Source organism: Penicillium chrysogenum (assembly GCF_028827035.1).
Source record: "Penicillium chrysogenum strain IBT 35668 chromosome Unknown utg000002l_segment0_segment0, whole genome shotgun sequence".
NCBI lineage: Eukaryota > Fungi > Ascomycota > Eurotiomycetes > Eurotiales > Aspergillaceae > Penicillium > Penicillium chrysogenum.
The window spans coordinates 5,741,275-5,759,504 of record NW_026622750.1 but is presented as its reverse complement, the minus strand read 5'-3'; the positions used below and the strand labels follow the sequence as shown (position 1 = coordinate 5,759,504).

At 50.9% G+C, this 18,230-nt stretch overlaps 6 protein-coding genes across 6 annotated transcripts; 3 read left to right on the top strand and 3 right to left on the bottom strand.

Annotated features, from left to right (window-relative positions):
* Positions 1-141: 141 nt before the first annotated feature.
* On the bottom strand, positions 142-2,830 carry N7489_005405 (ubiquitin ligase complex subunit HRD3; the record flags this gene model as incomplete). The annotated part of the gene is made up of 3 exons (XM_056711157.1): positions 142-2,540; positions 2,608-2,739; positions 2,794-2,830. 3 exons carry the CDS (start codon positions 2,828-2,830, stop codon positions 142-144), a joined length of 2,568 nt encoding a protein of 855 aa, XP_056569578.1.
* Positions 2,831-3,717: 887 nt separating this feature from the next.
* On the bottom strand, positions 3,718-9,159 carry N7489_005404 (DNA-directed RNA polymerase II subunit RPB1; the record flags this gene model as incomplete). The annotated part of the gene is made up of 4 exons (XM_056711156.1): positions 3,718-8,562; positions 8,625-8,695; positions 8,768-8,924; positions 9,031-9,159. 4 exons carry the CDS (start codon positions 9,157-9,159, stop codon positions 3,718-3,720), a joined length of 5,202 nt encoding a protein of 1,733 aa, XP_056569577.1.
* An 825-nt stretch (positions 9,160-9,984) lies between these two features.
* On the top strand, positions 9,985-11,681 carry N7489_005403 (Set1-mediated histone H3-K4 methylation subunit Swd1; the record flags this gene model as incomplete). Its single annotated transcript, XM_056711155.1, has 5 exons — positions 9,985-10,054; positions 10,114-10,175; positions 10,245-10,333; positions 10,403-10,543; positions 10,610-11,681. 5 exons carry the CDS (start codon positions 9,985-9,987, stop codon positions 11,679-11,681), a joined length of 1,434 nt encoding a protein of 477 aa, XP_056569576.1.
* A 1,141-nt stretch (positions 11,682-12,822) lies between these two features.
* On the bottom strand, positions 12,823-14,162 carry N7489_005402 (class I SAM-dependent methyltransferase; the record flags this gene model as incomplete). Its single annotated transcript, XM_056711154.1, has 2 exons — positions 12,823-13,717; positions 13,774-14,162. 2 exons carry the CDS (start codon positions 14,160-14,162, stop codon positions 12,823-12,825), a joined length of 1,284 nt encoding a protein of 427 aa, XP_056569575.1.
* A 24-nt stretch (positions 14,163-14,186) lies between these two features.
* On the top strand, positions 14,187-14,411 carry N7489_005401 (uncharacterized protein; the record flags this gene model as incomplete). Its single annotated transcript, XM_056711153.1, has 1 exon — positions 14,187-14,411. One exon carries the CDS (start codon positions 14,187-14,189, stop codon positions 14,409-14,411), a length of 225 nt encoding a protein of 74 aa, XP_056569574.1.
* A 1,759-nt stretch (positions 14,412-16,170) lies between these two features.
* Positions 16,171-18,026, top strand: N7489_005400 (WD40 repeat domain-containing protein; the record flags this gene model as incomplete). Its single annotated transcript, XM_056711152.1, has 6 exons — positions 16,171-16,480; positions 16,743-16,842; positions 16,983-17,049; positions 17,105-17,493; positions 17,643-17,769; positions 17,874-18,026. 6 exons carry the CDS (start codon positions 16,171-16,173, stop codon positions 18,024-18,026), a joined length of 1,146 nt encoding a protein of 381 aa, XP_056569573.1.
* Positions 18,027-18,230: the final 204 nt, after the last annotated feature.

Sequence of the window (18,230 nt, the reverse complement as noted above, 5' to 3'; positions counted from 1 at the left end):
GTGCGATGGATTCAAGAAAGAGGAAGAAAGATTAAAAAGTTGGAGTAGGCAAGTGAGATGCGGAGATGCAAGTCTTATCGATAAGCAAACTTGGATTTTATCTACAAAAGGTCACGCTGAAATGCATACACTGTAATTTCCTTAATGACCAACTCCTCCTGCCACCCATTGCCCAAAATCAGGATCCCCAGGCTGAGGAAATAATCCGCGGTCGTTGGCGTTCCCGTTTCCATTCTGCGCGCCGGCATTAGCATTAGCATTGGCATTGGCGTTCTCATTCTGTCGGTTGCGCTGCTGCTGTTGACGGAAGTAAACCAAGACCAACAGCAGAGCAGCCAAACCTACAATGAGGAGGCCCTCCAGTATTCCCTCGTCGATATCGAGGTCTAGGTCGTCATAGTAGCCATCCTCGTGGCCTTCGGATTCCAAGCCACGATATTCATCATCGTCCCCCCGTTGTAGTTCGTAAAGGTCTTCGTAGTAGCCCTCCTCGTCGTTCTCGATGAAGGCCTTGACCCATTCCTTCAAGGTACGACGGGGTTTCGAGTCTAGGGATAAATGTAAGTAAGAAACTAGGAAGACACGAACAGGGTAAGTGGGGAGCAGCTTACCTTCCTCCTCGTGGATGGGGTTAATGTTTCCGTTGGTGATGCGATTCCAGTATCCTCTAATCCGCAGTTTGATCAAGCTGAGCTTCACTGGCAGATACGCTTCGGGGCTGAGGTCAAGAGCCAGGTCATAATACCGCTTGGCCATGTGGAAATCCTGGTCTACTGCCACACCATTCTCATGCATCCAACCCAGATTCCAATAGCCCTGTGCACTGTGATGGGCTTCAGCGGCATTATGGTAACAAGTTGAGGCCTTCTCAGCGTCAACAGGTGTACCCGTGCCAGACAGGTAGTAGTCACCCATCTTGACTAGGGAGTCGATGTTGGCTTGCTTCGAAGAGCGGGTCCAGTAAATCAACGCCAGTCGCGCATTGCGCATCAAGGAGGACCGAGCCTTCTGTGTCCATGGAAGGATAGAACTGAGCGACAGCACAGAGCGATGCTCATCAAGCAGATAAGCCACATTTGCCTGTGCGTTCTCATAGCCCTGCTCTGCTGCCATCATCGATGGGATGAGTGCAGCTTCCTTGTCACCAGATTCGTAGGCGGCGTTTGCCTCAACAAAGGCTGAGTGGACGATCTCCGCTTTTTCCGCTACCATTTTATAGTAGGCGGCGGCCACGCCACAGTGCCGCTGTCTGCCAACGCCGAAGTTGGCCATCTCCGCTAGGTAATAGTATGCCTCCATCCATCCCCAGCGGGCGGCAAGCTCGAAGTAACGTGTTGCGGTTGCCACGTCTCCTTGATCCAAGAATAGAGCGCCCAATCGTGATTCTGACGCTGGGGAATCCTGCTCTGCTGCTGCTTTGAAGTAGTGGGATGCCTTGAAGCCATCCTGGGGAACACCATAGCCCTTGAGATACATCAGACCCATCCAATGCTGACAAAGAGAGTCCCCGTTCGCAATACCCCTCCGGAACCATGTGAGCGCAGTCGGGTAGTGTTGTTCAACCCCCTCTCCGCGAAGGTACATCAGACCAATATGGCCTGCAGCCTTGGACGCCAACTTATCCAGCCCTGCAGGGGGATTCGAGTTGACGGACCCATCCTTGTTCCAATATTTCTTGGTAACGACCTTGAAATACCTCATAGCACGTCGGAAATTCCGGGGCAAGCCCCGGGCACCCTCGAAATTCATCTTGCCGAGGGTGTATGTAGCCTTCAGTTCACCCTTCCGGGACATGAGGTCCAAGTACTCCAGAATATCTTCCACGCTAGCCTCAGGAGTAGCATTTGTAGGGTCCCGCGCGTTTTGCCCCGAGCTCGACACACTGGCCCCTGGACCGTAAACACCACCTTCTTCATCTGCCCAACGATAAGATTCTCGAACCATAGCCCTGCCACCAGGAGGACCTGAGCGGTAGTACTCGATCGCCTTGTCCGCAACCTTCTTGTAGTAATGGATCGCGTGGTCACAGTCCTTCGGTGTTCCAATGCCAGTGTGGTATCGATACGCAAGTGTCATCTCTGAGCGGATGTTCCCTGCTTCCGCTGCAAACTCATGGTACATCAGGGCCTTTGCCTGGTCCGGTTCGACCGCACCACCGATCCCCGTCGCATACATGAACCCGACCATGTTCTGCGCTGTATTGTTTCCGTCCAGCCATGCCAGTTCATGGTACCAGCGGAAGGCCTCTTTGAAATCGCGGGGGTGGGAGAAGTTGCCATAGAAGTTCATCTCCGCTAACAAGAACATCGCGTCCGGGTCTCGGTCTTCGTCTGCAGCTGTTCTCAGCTCCTCCACTGCTCCTGCAAGATGTTTGTTCAGTTTCCGCTCGGGTTTTTCGGTCGAAGGGCCATTCAAGAATAGCAGTCGGACTGTTTGGCGGCCATAGTAGACGGCAGTCCCTAGTAATCCTCTCGACTTGTCGGGTTGTAGGACTGGGTCCTTTATTGTGCGCAGGATATCCCAGGCTTTCTCAACTCGCTCTATTATCAGATGATAAAGGCAATCAGTATCAAGTGTCGGTCGATAAGGCGGAGGCTGTCTACTCACGAGTCATGTGTCGCGGCTCTGCCTCCCCTGTCTGGAACGTAAATCCGTGATCTGCATCGTGCTCAATAGCCCCGGACGCTGTTTGGTCAGTGAGACGTTGACCAGGCCCAGCCGCACATGTCTGCAATAGCACTGGAAATGGATGTCAGCTTCTATTTTCAGTCCAGCAGGTGCGGGCAGACTTACGCAGGGCCGATAGAAAGTGTGAGAGCGGCGTCCTCATAATGCCTGCGAAATACTGATGTAATGTAGGGGTTTGAAGCACATTGCGACTCTCAGAGCACCGTGAATCACAAAGGCGACAGAGTTGGGAATGGCGATATGATGTAGTTCCAGAGTACGGGCCACTTGGCTTGACGGAGCTTCATTTTGCCGAGGGCCAATCACTACATCGTATACTTATCGTACCTGCGTACTCCATACAACAGTATGCTTTCTATGTGCAGGCATATTTCTAGTCCCATTCAAGATGTTCTTCAATCTGTACATGATATCAGGACGGAAGCCCTTCATAATCTAAACTGCGTTAGACTACAAAGGTATCTAGTATAAAGCGGTCAGAATCTAATCTAGTGTTTTCTCTAGCCAGTACGAGGAACACGAAAAAGAATTGGAATTTCATAAACATTGTTGGAATCTACTCGACCCCTTTGGAGGGTGTGTACAAAGCGGAAAGCAGCAGTCAAAATACATCCCGGGTGCGCTTTCCATGCAATAAAAACGATTTGGGCAATTCCCCGAATGGCAAGCAAAGTCCACGCTCCTATCTCCCAGCATCCATGGACAGTGTCCTCGGTTCTGATCGATGTGCGGTCTTCGCATGCACGATGGGGGAGTAGTGCGCCGGGAAGAGCAAAGCAATCTCGAAACAATGGCGGCTGAAACCAAACGCACGTGTTGTTGGTTAATTGGTTTAAAAAAAAAAAAAAGACTAAACAGATACAATGAATGGGAGACAATCCCCGATATCGTGAAAAAGAAAAATTATCAATCATTTCCGAGATGTGTAGCGCGAAAAGATCTTTTTTGTTTAGTGGTTGAGGAGCAAGTTGATGATGGTACAGGTGCAGAACACGAGCCTGAGAGAGGCAGGCCATCTTCATACCATGTTCACTGGCGCGGCGACGTAGGGCTGTACGCCGGGGATGTCGGGCTGTAAGCTGGAGAGGTAGGCGACGTCGGGGAGCCAGAGAAATTGGGAGAAGTCGGCGAGTATGACTGGGGACTCGTAGGAGACCAACCAGGCGAAGTTGGTGTGTACTTGGGAGAGGTAGGGGATGTTGGGGACAGGTGCCGAGCACCGCCAATCGCAGGACTGGTGGGACTGTAGCTCGGCGAAGTCGGACTGAACGCCGGCGAGGCCGGACTAAAGCTGGGGGAAGTCGGACTGTAGTTAGGCGACGTCGGCGAGAACCCAGGCGAAGTTGGAGAGTATGAAGGAGAGGTGGGCGACGCTTGGCCGTATGCAGGCGACGTGGGCGAGTAGGCCGGAGACGTGGGTTGGAACGTTGGGCTGGCAGGCGAGAAACCGGGAGAGGTCATCATGCCGATGCCAGGAGAGGTCGGTGAATAGCTTGAAGACGGAGAGTATCCTGGAGACGTCGGGCTAGTATTGAAGGGACTTGTTGGAGAGTAGCCGCCGGGGCTGCGAGCCGCGGGACTGAATCCACCAAAGGTACTAGCGGTAGCCTGGTACTCGGTGAGACCTCCAGTAGGCTCCTGGCCAATCTGGTGCATAGGCGAGAAGGTCGAATTGGGGTCGCCACCAGCCATGTACGGTGAGCTGGCCATGGGAGAACCAGTGTCATACTGAGTGGCAGCACCGTCGGAAATGATGGCATCCTTCGCGCCGACCGCGCCCATAAGGCCGTAGCGTGCATTGTTGGACACGACGGTGTTGAGCAAGCTCTGGTCCAGGTAGACGTCGAACTCACCCGTTCCGGCGGGCGCCATCTGTCCAAGGATCAAGTTCTCCGACACACCGCGGCAATCGTCGAGCTCTCCGAACGCAGCAGCCTCAAGCAGAATTTCAACTGTTTCTTCGAACGAACAGCGCATGAGCGCACCATTATCGGCACGGTTAATACCATGACGAGTAACAGGAGTCAGATAACCACGAACAGTCATGACATCGACCAGCAGAGCCAAGTGACGGTGGTTAACGTAAGAACCGTCAAAGGCAAGCACGAGGGTCAATTCACGAAGGACAGCTGTACGGGCAGCCTCAATACCGAAGACCTCGAAAATTTCAATAAACTGGTTGGAGTAAGTGCGCGAGGCGTCGACGCCCGGAATCGCAAGAACAGCAGCCAAAGAGGATCCGCTGGTTTCCAGAACCCATTCCTTGCAAAGAGGGTCGGACTTGCTGGTGTGGAGCGTACCGTCCTCGACGACTCTGACCTTGCTCTTCTCGTTGATGAATGCACGATCAACGCCAGGAACACCACGAAGGGTCAAAGTGTCCAGCAAGTGCTGCTCAAGTTTCTTCAAGGTGACGTCGTACTCAATATCTTCGTCTTCGTCATCCTTGTAGTCTTGGACCTGACGGATACGGATAACTTGCTCGTCGGCGTTGTTATCACTGAAGATGACTGCAATATCGCGAGGATAAGCCTGCTTGATTCTTGTGGCAACGTCTTGCACCGTGAGTCCCTTGTCAAGAAGCGAGCGGCGGCTGAGAACAATACGGAGCAACCACTTCGACTGCTGAGATGCGTCGTCGGCATTATCTTCAGGAATGATGAAGTATGATTCCACCATATCCCTATCGTTCTCGATAACAGTGGACTGGATATCGGGATCGTAGTAAATCTCCGTCGACTCCGTCACAGAGCGCAGACTTGTGTGCTCCACAAGACTTCGAAGGAGTTTGGCGCCCTCCTTATCGTGGGTCTTCACACCTTCCTGGTACACAGTCATGGATGGCGTCTTAATGTTCGTGGCAACGTTGAGAATTTCCTTCAGACGTGGCACACCAAGCGTGACGTTCTTGGACGACACACCAGCAAAGTGGAAAGTGTTCAGTGTCATTTGAGTCGCGGGCTCACCAATAGACTGGGCCGCAAGAACGCCGACCATTTCACCAGGGTTGGCTGCCGCACGAGCGAAACGACTTTCGATAGCACCCAACACATGCTGGAATGCAAGCTTGTTGAGCGAATAGTCTGTAACGAGGCGGCGGAAAGCGAGACGACTGCGCAGTTGCGCTTTGAACAGCAAAGTCGCGTTAACCTGAGCCTCCTGCGAAATGGGATCGTTACCACGAACAATCACCAAGCGATCCAACAGCTGCTGGACTTGTGGAATGACCTCAGCAGGGTGCAAATCACTGATTGTACCCTCGCGAATACGGAAAGTGGTTCGGGCCATTTCCAGGATACGCTGAACATTGATGGGAAGCTGCATCATCTCCTCGTCCTCTTTGACCACAGTGCGCAGGAATTCACGGTCTTTCAGAATGGCCTCCCATTCCTCATCAAAGTATCTCTGTACCTCGATGTCACCGGCAATTTCATTGGCTTGCTCCAGAATTTCTGGGCCAAGGGTTCGCTCGGGGTCCATAACATCAACACGGAATCGCTCCAACAGCTTGGCATCGGAACACTTGATGTGATCAACACGCTGGTTCTCAATGTGGGCACCGTCGAGACCATCCTCTCCGTAGATGAACTGAATGATATCTCCAAGGGAGTTTCGGACAGTGCCATCATATTTGACCATGACTTCCTCAAGGGCCTTGACCAGCTTACGCTGGATGTAACCAGTTTCGGCAGTCTTGACAGCAGTATCAATCAGACCCTCACGACCAGCCATGGCGTGGAAGAAGAACTCAGTAGGAGTCAAGCCACGAAGGTATGAGTTCTCAACGAATCCACGGGACTCGGGAGAGTAATCGTCCTTGGTGAAGTGAGGAAGGGTACGATACTTGAAGCCGAACGGAATACGCTTGCCTTCCACGGACTGTTGTCCCACAAGCGCAGTCATCTGCGAAATATTGATTGCTGAACCCTTAGAACCGGAGCGCGCCATTTGAATAGCGTTGTTCAGATCCTTAAGACTCTTTTCGGTGGCATCACCAGCTTCATCACGGGCGTTGTTGAGAGCACGAGAGACCTTGCTCTCGAATGTCTCACGTACATTCATACCAGGAAGTGCCTCCAATGTGTTCTCAGTGGCACTAGCCGTAATCTCCTCGACTTCCTGTTTTCTGTTCCGAACAGCCTCCTCGATCTTGTTGATAGTAAGTTGATCGGGAATGGTGTCACCGATACCAATACTGAAACCGTTGTGCAGCAACCAATACCCGACGATTGTTTGGGCACCAGTGAAGAATTTGACGCAAGTATCAGGGCCGTACTCGTTGAAGATGGTGTGGATGACACCACCACCACTGGCACCGACCGTCTTCTTGGAAAGCATACCATACATCAGCTGTCCACCGTGAATCAAGAGACCTCCATCATTGAGAGGACTGAACTTCTCGGACAAAGGCGAGCCGTCCTTGTCAACACGCAGAAGGTTAAGACCTGAGGGGAAAGCCATACTTATCATCTGCTTTCCAGTCCAACGGGGGCGAGGCTTAATGATTGCAGGAGGGGGAATGGCACCATCCCAGTCAGGGACCCACAGCATGAGGTTCATGACTTGGTCTTTGGTGAGGAAGGTGTCACGGCGACAGATCTTGTAGATACCACAGAGTGTATCCTGGACAATACCCATCAGAGGACCGTTACGCTGCGGAGAAACAATGTTCTTCGGGACCAAAGTAAGCTCAGCGAGTTCAGCGCGCGATTCTTCACCCTGGGGGACGTGCAGGTTCATCTCATCACCGTCGAAATCAGCGTTGTAAGGACTGGTAACAGACAAGTTCATCCGGAACGTGGAGAAGGGCATAACGCGGACACGGTGACCCATCATGGATTCCTTGTGCAAAGACGGCTGACGGTTGAACAGAATGTAATCGCCATCGTCAAGATGGCGCTCGACCTTCCAACCATACAGCAGTTGCTGAGCCCCCGCGCGCTTCGCGTGACGAAGATCAATGCGTTCACCGTTATCACGAACAATATATCTGGCACCAGGGTGAAGGTTGGGTCCGTTGGCAACCAGCCTCTGAAGCTTCTCAATATTGTAGGGTGTGACAACTTCCGGGTAGGTGAGAATACGAGCAGTCGAGTATGGAACACCGACCTCGTCGAGTCTCAAATTGGGGTCACCTGTGATAACGGTACGAGCGGAGAAATCGACACGCTTTCCCATCAAGTTCTGACGTAAACGACCCTCTTTACCCTTCAGACGACTGCGAAGAGCCTTCACAGGGCGGTTTCCCTTTTGCATCGCCGTGGGTTGACCAGCAATGTCATTGTCCATGTAAGTGGCAATGTGGTACTGAAGCAGAGATTCGAATTCACGAATGACATGCTCTGGTGCTCCCTCCTGCTCACAGCGTTGAACATTTTGGTTCGCACGGACAATTTCCGCGAGCTTGTAAGTCAGATCATCCTCACCGCGAGCGCCACTTGTGGTTCCCATCACAACGCTAGGACGGACGGTCGGGGGAGGGACCGGCAAGACAGTAAGAATCATCCACTCGGGACGAGCGTAGTCATTGCTGAGACCCATAATGCGGACATCTTCCACGGAGATGTTTCGGAAGATGTTCAAGGCCATTGTGGGCGTAATGACTTTCTTCTCCGGTTGAGCCATCTCATCCTCCATCATAGCCTTGCTGGGCTTCCAGGTTCCAACCAAACAGATGCCTTCCTTCCGAACGGTGGGCTGGGCGTTACCACAGCCACCATGGGAGCGGCCCTTCTGGGATTCCTTCGAAAATTCCTCATCATCAGCGGGTGCGTCGGCTTCGCATACCAGCACATCCTTGGAGAGTCGCCAGATAGCGTCAAAGCGTCGCTTGGGGTCACGGAAACGGAGGGCTTCTGTAAACTTGGAATCGGCCTGATATTGACGTTAGCGAAGTGAACCAGTCAAGATTTGCCATCCCAGTAGGGATGACTAACCGTGTTGGCCTTGATCTTTCCACAATTGTGGCAAACTGTCTCCAACAGCTTCTTGATTTTAGTCAAAAAACCTAGAACGGGGCCAAAAGTTAGCATGAGCAGGAAAGATAGAAGGCAGAAACCGAGGCAAATCTATTACGCACCAATATGGAAGACTGGAGACGCGAGCTCAATGTGACCGAAGTGTCCAGGGCATTCCTTCGGGCCCTCTTCGCAAGTCTCGCAGTTGTATTGACGGTCGATCGTACCCAGGCGAGGGTCGTTGATACCCTTAGTCCGAGGTCGTTGACGTTGATCATCCTATAGGTCACTCAGCAATCAAGTCTTCCTAGCGCATCAAAAAAATGGAACATCGTCCAAAAAAAAAACGTCCGCTAGCGAAAAAAATGAATCAAGAGTTACTGACCAGTGTTTCAGGATATTCAATGTGGACCACACTCATGCGCTTGATCTCTTCGGGGGCAAAGAGACCAAACTGAATTTCCTTGATGGTGCGCAGAGGCGCCTTGGAATATGGGAAAAACACGTTAGACATGATGGCGAATTTGTGGTGACGAAAAAAGATTGATAGAAAAAAGGCGGAGATGACCGGTCACGTAGGCGTGCAGTAAAACCGGTAAAAGCGAGGAAGGCTGGCTCGTAAATGTCGCGAAAAAAACGAAGTGAAAGACTCGCTCGTAAGCTAGAATTCAGATTTACACGTAGCGACGATGAAAAGAAGGTGGTGTGGAAGCAGCTGGCCGGCTGAGGCCTTGGGCAGCCCTTGCCACGAGGGCGCCGGCGACCTATAGGTCCCGAACGTCACGGAGCAGAAAAAGAAGGGGAAAAGGAGCGCGGCAAAGAAGATCGTCTTCGCAGTATCTCGAAGAAGTATCGCGATGGAAAGCGCGATCCTCCTGGGTTGTAGAGGCGACGGGTGGATGGCGTGTCGGGGAGATGAAAGGGTGATGTTCTGAGGTTGCCTCACTGTGATGGGGCTTGAGTTTTCCCTGCACGATGTCTGCCGTCTAAACGGTACCTCACCGCTTTGGCAGAACTGTGGATACCTTCCCCAATGTGCAGGCAACGGCAGATTGAATGTACCTTTTACTATGGGAAATGAAAGCGGTGAATGTCACAGGCATCAATGTGAGGCAGCGACCTGGGTTTGTTTTAGATGGGCTATTGTCACCGCCCTAAGATTGTAAGGATATTGAGCCCGGCAGATTATTATCATTACGGAGGACCTACCTCAGGCGTTTCACTATATTCTGGAATCCACACTGAATGCTTGAACATCTCTTATTATCCTGGCCTATGTAAGCGGCCGAGGATTCACTTTGGATTCAAGTTGCACCTCGATCTACATGCACCTAGCGCAATGAATCTCTCACTCGTGGATCCATTTGTACTGGCGCAAGAATACCCGGATACTTTGACTGAGAAACTGAGTATGTGATACGAACGCTTGCCAACAACAAACACTGCTGACCGGGTCAACACGCCATAGGCAGCGGCCATGCGACATGTTTGAGCTTCAACCATAAAGGTGACTACCTTGCCTCCGGACGAGTTCGTGAACCCCCATACCCAAGAAAGCCATATTCATGAAACAGGGCCGAATGCTAAGACATTCTCTAGGTGGACGGCACAGTGGTAATCTTCGACATTGAAACCAATGGCGTTGCGCGCAAACTGCAAGGCCACACGCGACAGATCCAGTCTCTGAGGTACGATTTCCCCGGATTCAACAAACGCCGATCTACGTTGATGAAGGCCAATGCTGACTCCATACCCAGCTGGTCCCGCGATGGCCGCTACCTCCTCACCTCTTCCCAAGACTGGAAATGCATACTCTGGGATCTCAAAGACGGCTCACGAATCCGGACAGTCCGATTCGAGGCGCCGGTATATATCGCCGAGCTACACCCATTCAACCAGTACAGCTACCACAATTCCCCCACTATGCGTCAATCCATACCAAACTAACCCCTTCTGTTCTCCAGCCTCCTATTCGTCGCATCCCTCTTCGAAGACCAACCCGTACTGGTCGACGTCTCCAGCACAAAACCAATCAAACGAATCCTCCCCTCCGCCCCGCTCCGACCCCAAGCCCCAACCGGCGAAGAAGTCGACCCAGCCGTAGCAGCCAAACAAGCAGCACAAGACGCGAAACACTCAACCTGCGTAACCATCTTCACAGCCTTCGGCAACCACATCATCGCCGGCACCTCCAAAGGCTGGATCAACATAATCGAAACCCAAACCTGCACGACCATCCACTCAATGCGCCTCTGCAACGGAGTCGTCATCCTCCTCCGACTAGCCAGCAACGGCCGCGACCTCCTAATCAACAGCTCAGACCGCGTAATCCGCACAGTGCTAATGCCGGACCTATCCCAGCTGGGAATCGACCTGGAACCATCCGCGATAAAACTACACGTGGAGCACAAGTTCCAAGACGTAGTTAACCGACTCAGCTGGAACCACGTAACATTCTCCTCGACCGGCGAGTTCGTCACCGCAACAACATTCATGAACCCGGATATCTACGTGTGGGAACGCAGCCACGGGTCACTAGTCAAGATCCTGGAGGGGCCGCGGGAGGAACTCGGCGTTGTGGAGTGGCATCCGAGCAGACCGATGGTTGTTGCGTGCGGACTTGAGACCGGATGCATATACACGTGGTCGATCGTGTCGCCGCAGAAATGGTCGGCGCTGGCGCCGGATTTCGGCGAGGTCGAGGAGAATGTGGAATACATGGAGGCGGAGGATGAGTTTGATGTTCACCCTGCCGAGCAGGTGCATCAGCGCCGGCTGGATCAGGAGGATGAGGAGCCGGATGCTGTGACGCTTGACTTGGTTAAGGGGGATGGGGATGATGGCATTGAGCCGTTTGCTATGCCTGTCTTGATGGATATTGAGGATAGTGATTCTGGGGAGGATGTTGTTGCGGTTGGGCCGGGGACTATGCGGCGGAGGACGCCGGGGGCTGGCAGGGAGGGTGTCAATGGGGATGCGGAGAAGCCTGCTGCTAATGGGACTTCCCGGGGTACGAACAGGAGTCGGCGGCGATAGTTGGCTTGTCCTCTTTTGTGTGTGCGTGGCTTTCCATTTTCTAACTCCATCTCCGTTCTTGGAGGGCTGGACTAGCGTATTTTGCATAGTGGCGTTCGTTTCTAGGGAGATTGGTTGGTCTACAATCCGGCGTTGGGAGGAAAAACTTCTGGCTGGTTTGATTTCTACTGCAGCCAAGAATGGTTCAGGTGCTACTATACTCAAATATATATCTTTCCAAGTGCCGAGATCTTCTTTATAGACAAGTATCGATGGTAGGCGATCGCAAGAGCCAATAGAACCTGCAATTGTAACGAAACCAACAGCTATTATAGTGTCAACATTGAAACTGGACATGCTGGCGGAGTCCTGCAGACACCTTAAAGCAATGCAGGGGACCAATAGACCATCACTCCAAAATAGGGAAATATATAAAAGATAAGAATACAAAGAGCAAAAGTTGATTCCAAGACATATTTACTCGTCATTCAGGCACATAGCAAATGGAAGTGTCAGAAACCAAAGGTAATCTGGGTATATATCACAAGCCGAAAATATTCGAAATGGATGGCTAAAAGCCCAAAACGCCAAGAGATGCAAAGTCCAGCATGCAAAGAGAAAGAAATAATAAGGATAGAATGGAGTCGAAAGATAAGAAAAATAAGAAAACAAAGGTCATGACCCGAGAGGGCCGTGGGTGCATACAAAGAAAGAATCACATACACATCGTGTCAACCGTCAATCCCCCAAACCTCCCTTAAATCGATTAAACATCCATAGTCCTGTGGGCTGTCGGGGTTGGGACCTATAAGGCCAACATTTTTCCAGAGGTAATATCTCGGCTCCCAAACAGACCCGGACGCAGAACAAAACAAAAATCATAAAGCTGTGCTGTGAAGCTGTTGGCCTTGGAGCGAACATCTAGTTGCGGCCACTTGCAGCAGAAGCACATTCAATATAACGTGGCTAGTGCACACTCTGGGCCAGCCAAAGTCTAGGAGTGGCGACCCGGTCTATCTTGAATCTGATAATCAAGCGGGTATATTTTTCGGGCGATGAAGCCAGGACTGTCGAGATCTCCTTCAATTTGAAGGAGCTATCCGGCGGTCGGTTGCTATGCTTCACCCAAATCTGTGCTATATGGGTAGAAGAATTCACCAGTTTATTCCTCGACTGGTTTTCGCGCTTGATAGATGTGCAGAAGGTTGTATGTTTTGATCCGTTTGTCGAAAGCCTCCTGTTTGACGTCGAATGCAATGCGGTCAATCTGCTCCCTAGTCCAAGAAAGCACCCGACTGAAAGGAGCCAAACACATTGGCTGGACACTCTCGGAAATAGCCAAATTGTACCAACGCGCCACCTTCTGCTCGTGGGAATCGGGATGCCATGGATTCATAGGCAATCCCACAATCTGGTGGTCAATCTCGGTGAAGCCCGCTTCTTGCAAATTCCGGATCGTCTCGTTCGAACTGTGGGCCAGGGGGCGCATGGTAGCTTCAGTTGCGTGCTTTAAGGTCGAGTACCAGTTAGCCATAGCACGTCCCGGTTCGCCATCTTTGTCCTCAACGCGGGGTCGGAAATCAATTTCGACCTGCTCAAACCAGCCGCCCGGCTTGAGGTGCTGGAAGACTCGTCGGTAGAGACTGGGCCAACTTGCGACACTGCCACATCCCATCTGCATATGGATGATATCCCAGGAATCCTCTCCCATTGTCCAAGGCGCCTCGAAGTCGAACGGGGCATAGAAATCGCAGTTCTTTGGAGTATTGGTCGGTTGTATTGGTGCAAGGTCAACGCCGACCACGAAGGAATCCGGGAACTTGTTCGCAACTTCGATGCTCCAGATGCCCGTTCCACAGCCCAGGTCGAGAATTCTGGACCCCGGGGGATGTGGTGCATAGATCAATCCATCCTCGGCCCGTGCCACCGTGAACAGTTTGTGGAATATGTCGAGACGGTCCTGTTCTTCCTCGTCGCATGGGAGCGGGTAGATTCCTTTCCGATAGCCATGGTACATTCGGCCGTTCTCTTTGTGATTCGGGTATTTCTCGGGTATCCTGTTAGGATAAAAGTCAGTCATTGAGTTCACAGAATTGCGTATAGAGCGACATACTTGCGGTCGGAAATTATGATGGGAGACGATCGCGATATTTGAGATGCGTTCGAGGCGTGGGATGCTTGTGTGGCCACCGAGCCATTGCTAGTGAAGCGAGCGTTCCTGCGAGGGTCTTTATCAACCGGATCTCTGTCGATCAGGGTGTACAAGTCCATCGCGGAAGACGGTTGTCGTGATCGGGTCCGATCACTCGCCACGGAGTGCGAGTAGTACCTGGAATGGCCGGCATCGCTCCCTGGGGTTGACTCGGACTTGTATCGTTTGGGTGGAGGTGGGGAACTTATGGGAGGTAGGTGTCGCAGCCTGGAATCCCCGTTCGTAAACATCTTCGGCAGCGATGTGCGGTCAGGTGCGGGAAAGGAACCAGATGACTCTCGGTAAGACATGGTGTTGATATCGGCGATCAATCAATGATCGCGCAAGATATCGAAGGCGGTTGTGAATTGATCGATCATGCCAGTCATAGGAAAACACGAAAGGATCAAGGCAGCTGCGAGGCAGCGAGGCAGCGAAAGCACACGAGCAAGTGCGGGTTCAAGGAGACCACAGGGATTGCACGGTCGGGTGAAGCTCAGGGATTCGAGATTCCCAGGAAACTCCGAACTCAGCAGTTCAATATCCTCGGCTCTACTTGAAAGTGAAAGGAGAAGGAGTTAAGGTGAAGCTGTGCCCACGCGGGGTACTAAAGAATGAAATGGCACAAGGATGAGAGAAGGGGAAAATAATATTATTAGAAAGAAGGTGCAGAATTCGGTGCAGAAGTACGGAGTACAGTGGAAAAAGGAAAAGTACGACCCGCGCTACCGGTAACTAGAGGTTGGGAATATTTCCCAGGTTGATTCAATTGGGCTCTATACCGAATGAATATACTATATAGTATATATTACATTATATTATACATATTATGTGTCCCTACAGATGTAAATGTCCCAATAAGCTATATCAATCTTAATTTCTTCTAATAGTCCTTGGTTATTGATATTAAATCGAATAAATCGAATCAGAACTCCGAGCTAGATCGACATGGACCAAAGGTGACCCACGCCCTAGCGGGGATGCGGACCGTCTGGGCCTCTCATTTCCAAGGATTCCCGCTTGGGGGCCCAAGGGAGTGGTAGAAGGCGTCTAGGGACTTTGGGAGAAAAAGTTAAGAGGTATAGGTTGGAGTACTATATACCTAGATTAGGTAGGTAGGTAGATATTATCTATATAGGGAATGGAATGTATACTTCAGTCACACAAAGTCTGCATTTCTCTTTAAAAAGAAAAGAAAAAGAAAAGACCTTCCAATTTGTCCTGATGAATCCCCTCACCGTAACCCAAAGCCCTGGGTCCCATGGGTGCGACATTTGAGCGAATCAACTAGTCCAACACCTTTTAGCTGCATATTAGCTGCACCTTGGCCCTGGTAATCATTTTTCCTTAGGCCATTTGTGATATGTAAGAATGACCCTAAGACCATCACACTGGGTCATTGGCACATGTACGGAGTACTTTCTTTCTTTTCATCTATCCATGTATCCTCCGTACTTAATGTATAATGATACCTTACGTATATACCTGTATCATGCATTATACGTGTCGACATTCCCAATGAGGGCACCTGGGTACATATGTATTTCCCCCATTGGGTACTTGGCTTCCCAGGACACTGGTTCCACCCCGGCTCGGGCGCTGGTTGAAAAACATATTATAGTCGGGGGGTCCATACTAGCCTTCTTATAGGTACAAAGAAAAGATGGCGTCGGGCAAACCCCGAACTGCCCAGGTGGTCTCCTTACATGACACATACTCTGTATGAATAATATCCGAAACTGAATATTTTGCCGGGGTTTTCCGCGCTGATCTTTCTAGTCTGACTGGTCATTAAGAGATATTGATCGTCGTAGGCCCAGGCTCAGTAATTTGTACTTTGTACCTATTTTGTATGTTGTAGGTACTGACAGCTCATGGATTGGGTTCAGTAAGATTGCATGGTGCATTCAATCCATGTTTGGTACTAGTATCTAGCGTATATTGTACTCTCTTTTTGCCCCTGATTCTTGGGAAATGACCACATTTTATATTAAACTTTGTCATATATTATACGTTGAGTAGGCAAGTCTACACTCAGGCTACAGAACCCCATACATCGATGTACCACGGGAGCCCCACGTAGGAAAATTTCCCATCCCGAAACTCATCCAAAGGCCCTGGAACATTTGAATCGATTAAATTGCTATTGCTACAATACGTAAAACTCAATTATCGTCCGGAGTACTCCGTACGGAGATATTAATCAATTCAGATTAATCGCTGCCCCTCACATCAGCCACAGCCACAGCCCCGAGGGATCAATATCTCTATATCAAATCCAGGAAAAATCCAGCAAAACGGGCTTAGCTCAATTCCACAATGCACACCCTCAAAGCAGTGGCCTCATCGACTCTGTCCCTGCCGGCAGATAATTACATCTACTCCATCGTCCCCTCAGCACCGGGGACATTCGCCGCCATCTCATCAGATGATTCGCTGCGCGTGTTTGAGGCCGCCGATCTCGATCGCGGGTCTGTGGTCTCGCCCGCTACGCACAAGGGTGTCACCGCGCTGCAGAGCTTCGGCTTAGGCGAGTCGCACCTCCTGGCTACGGGTGGCCGTGATGGGAAGGTGAAGGTTTGGGATGTCAGGGCTGGGAATGGGAGTCCGGTTGTGGAGATGGAAACGGGTGAGTTTGTTTTGGTTAAGCTTTTTTATTATTATTATTATTATTTTCTTTATGGTTTGATGTGTCTATTGCCTGTTTGGGTGGTCTTCGGGAACTTGCTGGGCATGTGCATTTTGTGTCTTGCTGCATTTCCGGTGGCCGGTTACTGGGTTTCGGGGAATTTATCGGCGCTTGGATTCAATGATGCTCTTGGCTTGGGCCTTTTTTTTTCCTTTCAAGGTTATTAAATGCAGATCTGCTAATACATTATCTATGTGTCTAGCGAAGAAATCGTCTGTTCTGTCTGTGGCTTGTAATCCGGAGACAAACACTATTGTTGCCGGAACGGAGCTTGTCTCTTCACAGGCGGTTGTTGCATTCTGGTAGGTTTCATCTTATTTGGTTTCGATTCGAATTCTGGGCTCGGAATTATCGATCATTGTATCAATATGTCTTTCCAACCCTAAGACAAGAACAACTGTGACTCTATTATCAACCCGCAGTCCCACTAACCAACAAACAGGGATATCCGATCCCCTCAGGAATTCCGCCTCCAATACACAGAGAGCCACAACGACGATATCACCGAGGTAAGTGCATCTCCATTCTAAGGACCCAACAATCCCTCCAGTCCAATACATGCAGCACCAGACTAACCCATACATCGGCACCTTGCCTGTTACCGGTGGTACACAGCTCCAATATCACCCGACGCGCAGCAACATCTTACTCTCCGGCAGCACGGACGGACTAGTCAACATCTACGATACAACCGTAACAGACGAAGACGAAGCCCTCGTGCAAGTAATCAACCACGGCTCCGTACATCATGCCGGGTTCCTATCGGAGCGCACCATCTTCGCCCTCAGCCACGACGAACACTTCTCCGTGTACCCGGCCACAGACCCGGACGATGCCTCGCAGGAGCCCGAGCCCGTGCATTTCGGTGACGTGCGAGAGCCACTAGGCTGCGAGTATGTTGCGCAGTTGTGTGTCGGTGCGCAGGGGCCGTATATCGCCGCTGGGAATAAGATGTATGTTCCTTGTCTTTTTGTGTTTGTGTTTGCGTTTGTGTTTCGTGGGAAGAATAGAGCATGCACACGTTCCTGTTGTGCTTGTGTTTTTTGTTGGATTTTCGTGGTTTTCGTGGGCTCGTGGGTGTTTGCTAACTCATGTCTTGCAGTGACAACCGTCTGGATCTTGTCCCACTTGTTTCTAGTCCGTCGTGGAAGCTCGACCGGGATAATCTGTGGCGTTTGCCCCGTGCTCATTGCGAGGAGGTCGTGCGCTCGGTGTGTTTGGATGAACAGGTACGTTTTTCAGGAATAGTTCTTGCTATATGTCATATCTGTTTGGCTGTTTTTGCCTATCGTTCTTTTTTGACCCTCGCTAATCCAACTATCTCCTCTGTCAGAGTCAATCAGTTTTCACTTGTGGTGAGGATGGCTTTGTGCGAGCATGGAGGCCTGTTGAGGAGAGTGAGGCCCCGGTCCAGTCCCAGTCTGGGTCTGGGTCTGCAAAGGCTCGCCTGAAGGAGAAGAAGAAGGATAGGTTCAAGCCATACTAGTCTGTGTACTGCGGGTGAATGCATCTGTTGCTGAACGGTTGTCTGTTGTGTATCATTGGGTGCTTGGGTGGTAAAAATAGATAGTCCTGCACTTGGATCATATGAGTTTATGTTGTTAACATATTATTCGAATTGTAGCGTTAAATAAGTTGGTTGTTATCAACTTTGAAGTTGGTAGTATCGGATCAATGTAGGTTGGAAATA